The sequence below is a fragment of the Rutidosis leptorrhynchoides genome, chromosome 7 (assembly GCF_046630445.1).
Source record: "Rutidosis leptorrhynchoides isolate AG116_Rl617_1_P2 chromosome 7, CSIRO_AGI_Rlap_v1, whole genome shotgun sequence".
Lineage (NCBI taxonomy): Eukaryota > Viridiplantae > Streptophyta > Magnoliopsida > Asterales > Asteraceae > Rutidosis > Rutidosis leptorrhynchoides.
Window position 1 is genome coordinate 141,956,393 of NC_092339.1, and position 9,947 is coordinate 141,966,339.

At 34.8% G+C, this 9,947-nt stretch overlaps 1 protein-coding gene across 1 annotated transcript; it reads left to right on the forward strand.

The window, feature by feature from the left end:
• Positions 1-6,927: 6,927 nt before the first annotated feature.
• LOC139856868 (uncharacterized) lies at positions 6,928-8,008 on the forward strand. Its single transcript, XM_071845577.1, has 2 exons — positions 6,928-7,130; positions 7,561-8,008. The coding sequence occupies exons 1-2, from the start codon at positions 6,960-6,962 to the stop codon at positions 7,921-7,923; spliced, it is 534 nt and encodes a 177-aa protein (XP_071701678.1). The 5' UTR covers positions 6,928-6,959; the 3' UTR covers positions 7,924-8,008.
• Positions 8,009-9,947: the final 1,939 nt, after the last annotated feature.

Sequence of the window (9,947 nt, forward strand, 5' to 3'; positions counted from 1 at the left end):
TTTGGGAGCGAGGTGAGATTTCAAAGGGTTGTAACACCTCCTTTATCACTTCAGTTCTAAAGAAAACCGACCCGTCGGGACTTGGTGATTACCGCCCAATTAGCCTAATTGAGGGTTACTATAAAATCATTGCAAAAATCTTATCTAACCGCATCCGTAAGGTGGTACCTTCATTAGTAGGCCCGGAGCAAAGCACCTTTTTAAAAGGCCGGTACATTTTAGACGGGGCACTTATTGCAAACGAGACAATTGAATACCTAAGGTCAACGCGTAAAAAAGGCATTATCTTTAAGGTTGATTTTGAAAGGGCTTTTGATATCCTCAATTGGTGCTTTTTATTTGAGGTCATGAGATGTATGGGGTTCGGAGAAAAATGGGTAAAATGGATTTCTTCTTGTTTAAATTCGGCCTCTATATCTATCTTGATCAATGGTTCACCTTCAAATGAATTCAATCTTGGTAGAAGGGTACGTCAAGGCGACCCATTATCGCCTTTTTTGTTTATTATTGCGGCGGAGAGGTTAAATATCTTAACAAAGGCGGCAATTGAAAAAAAAGTCTACTTAGAGGAATTGAAGTTGGTAAAGATAATATGTTGGTCTCGCACCTCCAATACGCGAACGACACGATCCTTTTTGGGGAATGGAGTAGATAGAATGCTTTAAACTTAAGGAATCTTTTAAAATGCTTTGAACTTTCTTTGGGTTTGAAGGTTAATTTTAATAAAAGTAGTCTTTTTGGGATCGGGGTTGAGATGTCGGAAGTAAACTTAATAGCTCGTTATTTGGGTTGTCAAGTTGGTAACCTTCCTTTCATTTATTTAGGATTACCGATAGGGACAAAAATGTCAAAGGTGAAGGATTGGAACCCGGTAATTGAGAAATTTAATTCTAGGGTTTTGGGTTGAAAAATGCGTTCGTTGTCTTTTGGTGGAAGATTGGTGCTTATTAAATCGGTCCTTAATAGTCTTCCATTGTACTACTTTTTGCTATTTCGTGCTCCTTCGAGTGTACTAAAAATTCTTGAGAGTGTGAGAAGATCTTTCTTTTGGGGAGGGTCGGGTTCCGCAGGGGGGGGGGGGGTTTAAAATATTGGGTTCCTAATCTGCAAAAATTTGCGTTATTAGGGAAATGGTAGTGGAGGTTTAAAAGCAAAACCAATTAGTTATGGGTAAATATCATTAAAAGTATCTATGGTGCTTGTGGTGGGTTGATGGTAGAGAGTGAAAATCTTCCCTCTCTACCGACAACATTTTGGCTTAACATTATCATTGCAGGATCATCTTTGAAAGAGTTACATGTTCCTTTCAAGTACTCTTTTACAAAGACAATCAGTGATGGAGACGACACTATTTTTTGGACTGAACATTGGGTTGGGGGACAAATTGTGTAATCTTTCGCCACGTATGTATCGGCAGGAAACTGCAAAACTGGTCAAGGTTAAGGAGCAAATTCGGGTCATTGATGTAGAGCTGGTACACAATTGGATGTGGTGTCGAAAACCTGGTGGAAGAACCGCTGGTGAACTGCGTAATATGATCGAGCTACTGTCACAGGTTGCATGTCAAATGATACGTGGAAATGGAATATGGATTCCTCAGGCTTATTTTCTGTAAAAAACTGACGACACAACTAAAAGAAAAGGCACTCGAGCAGTTCGATACATGGCACAAAACTTTGAGGAACAAACTCATCTAAAAAAGGTTGAAATTTTCATTTGGAGGTTACAAAAAAAGGGATTGCCGGTTCTACTCTAGCTTGACAAAAGAGGCATTGATCTTCATAGTGTGAGATGTCTCATTTGTGATGACGAGTTAGTCGGTAGATCACTCACTTCTACTTTGCAATCGGGTTAGAGAAATTTGGGACCGAGTCTTCAAATGGTGGGGTAAAAGTAACGTCACTACCACTAGTTTGTTAGATTTGGTGAATGACATCGGGTTTCAATCGTTATCACCTCGAGGAAAATTGGTTTGGAAAGGTGTATTATGGATTACTTTATATCTTGTTTGGAGCTTCCGGAATAAAGTCGTTTTTCAAGGAGAAAAATGAAACGCACCGTTGGCTTTAAATGAGATACAATCTAAGACGTTTGAATGGATCACATCTAGGGCCAAAGGTTTCAAGATCGAATGGATCGCATGGTTTGATAGTCCAAGTGGTTTTCTTTTAACCTTGTGAGATATTGTTGTAGTCTAATTTGTAATTGGCCTCATGTATTTCTCTCTCGGGCTTGTGTAAGGTTAAGGTTGCTCACTTTGCAACCAAATTGTTTTCGTGTTTTAGGTGAACATTGTTTGTAGTTCACCCTTCGAGCTGTAAATTCGTCGTTGTCTGAATAATACAATTGCTTTTCAAAAAAAAAAAAAAAAATAAATAAAAAAATGAACCATGACCGAGACAGTAATTTAATTTTAAAATATAATTATATTTAACATTAAAATTTTAAAATTAAAATTAAAATTAAAATTAAAATTAAAATTAATACTCACAAATAAAACAACAAACAAACATTGGTTAACCCCCCAACTAAAAAAAGTATCATCAAACAACAAATTTTGATTCCTCCTATCAACCTGAAAATGGCAACATCAGCATTCAAATCCAACACCAAAAGAACCACTAATACACCACCTGAACAACAAAAACCACGATTACGAAGGTCTTTAAGTGTCAGCGCTATCTCTCGTTCTTCATCAACACAACAACAACAACAACAAATCGAATTACAATTCTTAAACAAACGAGATAATCCTCTTTACTGGTCTACCGGCGGCGGCGGCGGCAGCGGCGGTGGTTCTCCAGCTGGTGACAGTAACAATAACATTCAAAATTCAGCGCCAGTTACTGCGGTTGCTGGTGGTGATGTGGTGGAGAGAGGTCGACCAGTTAATAGGAATTCAGATTTGAAAAATGGTGGTCAAAAGGTGGACGTTAGTAGTCGCCGGAGGAGTTTGTCTAGAGTCAACGGCGGTGGTCAAAATGTGCGGCGGGGTCGCTCAATTTCTAGGGCTAATTTAGCTTCTGAGGTTTTTGGTCACCTGTTACTATTCTACTTATTTTCTATTTCTATTTAATTTTATCTGTTAATTGAATTATATAAAACTTTAGGTTATGTTTGGGTACAGGGTTGAGGGTGTTTGGGATTTTGTCTACAATAGGGGCTGTTTGGGTTACAAGAACTTGAGAGAGAGAGAGAAATTAGTTACACATCAAAAGCTAGAAATGAAATGCCACTAGCTAAGCTGTATTTATATTTCGGTAGGTAATTCGGTTATTGGTTATGTAAGAAGCAGATGACCTTCATTTAAATTTTATGACATTGATATAGCTGAAGTTTAAGTTCATAATAAGCCATCTGGATTTTAAAATGAGCTTATTGCCTTTTCAATCTGCCATAAGCAGCCGTAAAACTAAGGTGTTAGTCGTGCACCCGATTTTAAGTGCTTAAAAAAGTAAGTAGGTATCACCCTGCTTATTTTTAGTGCTTAACCTGTAAGTAGTTTCGAGACGCCGATGAATGATCAGTTTAGCTGCCGCAAAACTAGTAGGTAAAATAATGTTAATTATGCACCTTCTTGTGTAAACCATAGTTTGTAGACTTTTAAACTCATTTCATGAAATGGTCAGTCTCTTTTCACAAAAGTTCCTTCTGTTGAGTTTATATGTAAGTGAGTTTATATCTAAGTCAATAGAAGTTACCAAACACTCTTAACATTTGGTTTTCGATAACTCTTATGATTTCAGATTGAAGGAATACATCTGTACACTGAATTGTATTCCCTCTTGTATCACATCTTATTTGATTCTGTAAATATAATATCAAATACGTAGTAATCACTTTCAAAATGCACATCTAACCATCTCCTTACTTTAAAGTTTTCTCCTTTTGTCATTAAGAATATGTAATATCTTCAAATAATTGTGGTATGTTATTAATTTATTAATATATTTTTTTTTTGTTTTTCTCAAAATAGAGTGAAGCAGAACAAGAATCAAGAATATTAAATGCACGTGGAGGCAGAAGTGGTTCTTCTATTCGGGCATCTAGCACTACTGAAAAGCTTCTTGTTTCTAGGAGTTCACGTCCATCTCGTAATACTTCAGTTGGTTCTTCTGTGAGTTTTCATAAATATATTTTGACTTTTTGCTACTTATATACACATTATATTCTACGAGCTTGATGTACTGAAATACTGACATTTGCTATTTTTTTCAGTTTGACTCACATGTATTAAACTGTGAAGATGGGATCTCTACCAGTTCTTTATCGGAAGCCGAGGAAAAAACGATTAAAGCTGTATATGAACAGATGAAGGTCAGTTTTGTGTATAAATGGTCTAAACTTGGTTCTACGGATTTGTAAAATTGTGACTCATGGAATGAGATTATGATTTTCTTCATTTATTGCCTTGAAGTCATTCGAAGGGGACAATTCAAGAAAGAACAACGGGTCAAGTGAAATATATGAAACAGTGAGATCTGAAGTTAGACGTGCTATTGCTGATATTCAAGATGACCTTCAACATGTGAGTTCATTAGGCTATTATTACTATTATTAACTTATTATGAAGAAACGCTGTTGTAAATATCCCAATTACTCGCGATTAATCCCCGATTACTCCTTTTTTAAGAATAGGCCGATCTGATTTTATAAAATCTGATTAATCAGTCGGCCAAGGTCAGTTAATGGGTCAAAATCCGATTGGTTTTTGAAAGTCGGATTTAATCGGTCAAACTTAAAATTGGTCAACATTTTAATATAAATGTAAACTAGAATTATTAATTATTATTGAGTTTTTGAACAAATGAACGTTTATGTTTATGTTTCTAGACAATTAGCATGTTAAAGTTTATGTTTATGTTTATGGTTCTTCTATATTTACACATATAATTAAGAAACTTATTATTTAAACGCATAAAAAGTCCACCCGATTAATCCCCGAGATGCTAATTACTCCCTTTAAAGTCCTGACCGATTACTCCCCAAATAGCGAGTTTTGAAACCTTGCAATGAAATGAAGACACTTTACATCATCACAAGTCAACTATGTTTTTCTACTGCTTGGCATATACGATTTATTTTTCGATTTTGCACACGTGTAGTGACAACCAATGAGTCTTTCAAATATTTGCATCCAAATGAGCTGCAGATATATTAATGTAGTTGTGTATAGATTGTGCGGGTTAAATAAAACCTTGTTGCTTCGCATGCTTTTTATAAACTATCTAATAACTATTAAAAATATGTTCCTTTTCTTCATCTTATGGTTTCAGGCTATTCGAAGGAACACATCTGGCTCCCTTGTGAACGCAGATATTACTGATGTATCTTCCAAGTTGGTTAAGCCGGGGGCTGTTGAATTAGTGCTGGACATTAGAAGGGAATATGCTAAAGAACTTGAAGAGGTGATATCTTTACATTTCTACTATATTTAGTTGGGCACATATAATATAACCAAACTTGATGTCTTATTCTATCTTTTTACTAGAGGGCTATAATTCCAGCCCATTTGTCTGAAAAAAAATAATATCAATCCAATGCAAATAAATTCATAACAGCTCTAACATAATATTTTATCTAAACCACTACCCCGGTAGGGCCAGTATTTCTACTCAAATGTAAACGGCCTAACTGGGTTATCCCGTGACCATTTTCGACACTTTCCCTAGCCACCCCAAATTTGCTGCTAGTGAGTTTTGAACCCAAAACCTCCTGTGAGGATATTATTTAGCTAAAACTGAAAATTTCCTGTTCATTTTCTTTATTTAAAAAGAAATATAGTAAAAACAGTTCATCATCTAGTTGATATGGCTTTTAATCATTATTAATTCATCAGAAAATTCAAATAGTTAGCCAAATGGGTTCGTGTGTAACCCAAATTGCATTGACCTAATTTATATATTTACCCTTTATGACTGGCTCTTCTGGCCCATTTTTAAGGCAGCAATACCTCGAAAGCTTAGGAAAGAAACATCTTTTGTTACACTAAACTGAATAATATAAAGAAAATATATTTGTTTAGCTTTTCTGATCGTAACCCAAAATCGATTTTCCTTTCTTTTACACTTCGCTCACGTGATCATTGTACTGGGAGTCTGGGACCTGTCACCTTTTTCTTATATGTCCCAATCTAATTCAAATGCTGTATGTAATGAACTAATGGCTGATTTGTAGTTATATCATCCAGTTTTGTTTTATAATCATGTTGAAAATGGGATACGGGGACAATGTGATTGAGAATTTCGGGCAAATTGTTAAAAGTCAAAAACCATATATGGTGGACTGATGGTAGATAATTCAAAGAAACATTCTAACATACCAAGTTTTTGGTTACATGACAAGGTTGGTTGTGTAACGGGTCGAAATAGGAATTTTCCATATACGGGTCTAGTTGGATGGTTGACTTGCATACACATCTTTTTCGCCTGTTTATAACAGATTAAAGTTTTAAATATGACCAGTTAAGAGGTTGTATGCTTTAAAAATATAATATGTGTGAACTAGTATGACCCGTTTGTCCTATTTGATCCTTTTCAGCTGATTTGCTTGATTGTTCCAATTTGATCCTCTAAAAATAACTGTTAACTCATTCATGTTTAAGTACATCGAGTTGAAATTTTGATTCCATGCTTATATTCTTGATGTTTTTGTTGTTGAAGCTAATTTAATGTTGATAAATATGTAGGCCCAAGAACGTGCTAGAAAACTTAGATCAGATTTGGCCATTGAGGAACATCGCAAGCAAGAGTTGAGCAGAATCCTCAAGGACACACTTCCTGAACCGAAAACATCTAGTTCTCATAGGTCCCGCTTAGGAAGAAAAGTACACAATTTTCCACTTTTTTATTTTTTATTATTATTTTTTTTAATATCAGTCAGTATTCATTACTGATTTTTAGGTGTTGCATGTTCATTAATGGATTTTTGACCAACAGAGCAGCAGTGAAAGAAAAAAGATGTCAAAGCGTTTGACCGATGAAGCACTATCATATTTCGATGAGTGTGTTTCGATATCAACGTTTGATAGTTCCGATTTCTCAGCGGCAGAAGATCCATCTGTGAACTCTGCCGCCATTACTCCGCCAAAACGGGCCGCCGCTGATCCAAACCACATCATCGACCAACAGGTAAAATTGCAAAACTAACAGTAATGTCTTGTTGCCAGTGTTGTAAACGGCGGCTTTTTCGGCCGACTAGTCAGTTTGGTGCCCAAAAAATCTAATTAGTCGGTCAACGCTAAAATGTCTGGCTAAAGTCAACTCAAAATCTGTATGAGTCCGCCTGAGTCGGTCAAAGTTAGGTCAAATATTTAATATTTTTTTACTCATATTTCATGCCCAATACATTTTATTGAAATATTTATGTTTAATATATATTTATGTGTAATGTATATTACTAAAAGTCAACACTAGTCAACGTCCGACTCGACTAACTAGTTGTTTCAAAGTCCCGACCGACTCGTGACTTTTCCAACTTTGCTTGTTTCTCTATAAGGATAAATGTGCCGATAATACGTGTTATATTTTGTTGCTAATGGATATCAAATTGTCTTTACAGAAAATTAATGGCGACCCAGGATCTAGTTCGGTGACTAATAGTAGTTCTAATGAAGTCCTGATAGATAATACAGAATGTGACAAGAAATGTCGGTTTTCATTTGGTCACAAACTAAATGAGGGTGTAGAGCTGCAACACGACTTGAAAACTTACATTAAAACTTTTGAGAAAGACAAGGGCACAAATGGTATTTTCTTAGAAAGATCAAGAGAGAATTACAATGTGGATGCGTATAATCTACTTGTCGTCAACGAAAGTTTGTTGTTTGATAAGGTGTTTTATAAAAACCGTCAAGAGTCTGGGAGTTTACATATATGTGGGAGGATCGATGTTCCGTTTTTGCCATTGGATCAACTTTTTTGAAGATTGTAGATATTGAAGTGTAAGCTTTTGTTCTATGTGAATGTTCTGCTTCTTTACATCGTATTTGACCATTTGTTGTTGGTAAAAGTGTTGGAGAACTTGCAAGATAACAATGTTATCTCTACATTTTACAAACCGTGAGGGTTACATCCAACGTGTCACTCTGACATTCCTTCCCCCAATTCATTGCCACGTGTAATTATGTAATTAGCTGTTAATTATCATGTTTAATTACCACAAAATGACACTTGTCTGAATCCTATTCGTCTACTTCCTTAATCTGATTCAATATCTCTTCTAAAAAGGGATAAACATATCTCCTACACTCCCGTTCTCTCTTTTTTCTCTCTTGAAAACATCCCGTCATGTCTTCCGTTGATTACGGCCGGTTGAAAACATCCCGTTGTTCGCCGGTATCCCTAAATTATTCGTCATAGTTTTATACACACACCGGTTCAAACTTCATGCGTTCTTTTTGCGAATTCGGTGATACCCTAAATAATTAGGGTTTTCAGTTTTTTGGTTTTGCGATGCGATCTATACTCTGTAACAGCGATTGAATTTAAATCAGGTATGTAACAGCGATTGAATTTAGCGGTTGGTTTTTTGGTTTATTTGCTGTTTGTTTTTACATTATATTTATATGTTTAGTTTTTTTGCTATTTGCTGTTTGAATTTAGGTATGTAACAGAGATTGAATTTAGCCATAGATGTCGATGATAAGTTGCTTCTATTTTTGTTTTGAAATAGCAATTGAAATATGATAGTTTAAATATATTGTTACTTTAAATTATGTTCTAATATATATTTTGCAACATAATGTAATTTAGACAAATTGAAATTTTTTCTGTATATGGTGTACTTCTTATTTATTGTCATAACATTTCTGTGGTTATTTGTGATAAGGTGTAAAACCAAACATGAAGGGAACCATGAAATACGTAGATGGTATTGCAGGTCAGGGTAGATATGGATCAAAGTCAACTGTTTATCACAAGCACGTAATTCATTTTTTCACTATAAATGTGTGAAACTGATTGTAGGGCAGATCGGGTTATGTGTCAAGATGGGTCGTAATTTAGGGTCGGGGAATGGGTATGGTAGATTGACCCATAAACATAATTGAAATTTTGTAACAGCTAATATATTGCACACAATTGGCTACATATATGAAAGGCAATCTACCATACAATTAGGAAGGAAAGCAGTACAATATATGGTTGAGTAGGTACGAAACAAAGGACATTTCTTGAAGTCACAAATTACTGCAGAAAAAGATAACACTTTAGGAAAAAATAAGTTTAGAATTATCTTCAAATAGTCAAATTTTTATGTGTTTCAGGTGTTGTCACAAGATTCATTTAAAAAAGATAAATATATAATAAATAATTGGATTAGGAATTATGTAGCTTGTGTTCCCTCCTTGGACATGTACAAGAGTGTAACCATGAAGGTTCAGGAGGACAAAAATAATTTTTGGTTCATTTGTGTTCAAATTACTTCTTACTATAAAAATTTTAATAGAACACAAGTGTTTAAGAATTTGATATATAATTTGATTATATTGTAACGAGGTTTATCTGTTGTTAGTGTTTAATACGGAGTAATATTTATAATGAATGAGGTTTTATTATTGATTTGATTCTATTTTCGTAGGTATCTTTCACATTTAGTGTATGGAGAATATAAACTTAGTCCCTTTGTGCATGCGCTTCCACGATGTTATTGATTGTTGAATCTGGGTAAGTTTGTTAAGCTTTATTTTTTATAGCTTAATTTTATATGTAGTAATTAAATGAAATCAACTGACAATGTTTATGGTTCGTATTTACGATGTTTGTAGTTGGATTTCTTCCATACTATTCGGCTGAGGTTCCATGTAAGTTAGAGTACAAAGTCTTTCAGTTTTTTTCAGTATGTGCATTTGTTAGTTAACAAAGTTGTAAAAAAAAACTAATTTTTAAGACTTCCTGGTTGCACAGGCTCATTCACTAAAAGAACTATGCTTTGAAACTATTATGTAA

Coding starts and splice junctions, on each gene's coding strand:
- LOC139856868 (XM_071845577.1), top strand. CDS start 6,960: ATGTCAAAGCGTTTGACCGATGAAGCACTATCATATTTCGATGAGTGT. Junction 7,131..7,560: donor ACCACATCATCGACCAACAG/GTAAAATTGCAA, acceptor TTGTCTTTACAG/AAAATTAATGGCGACCCAGG.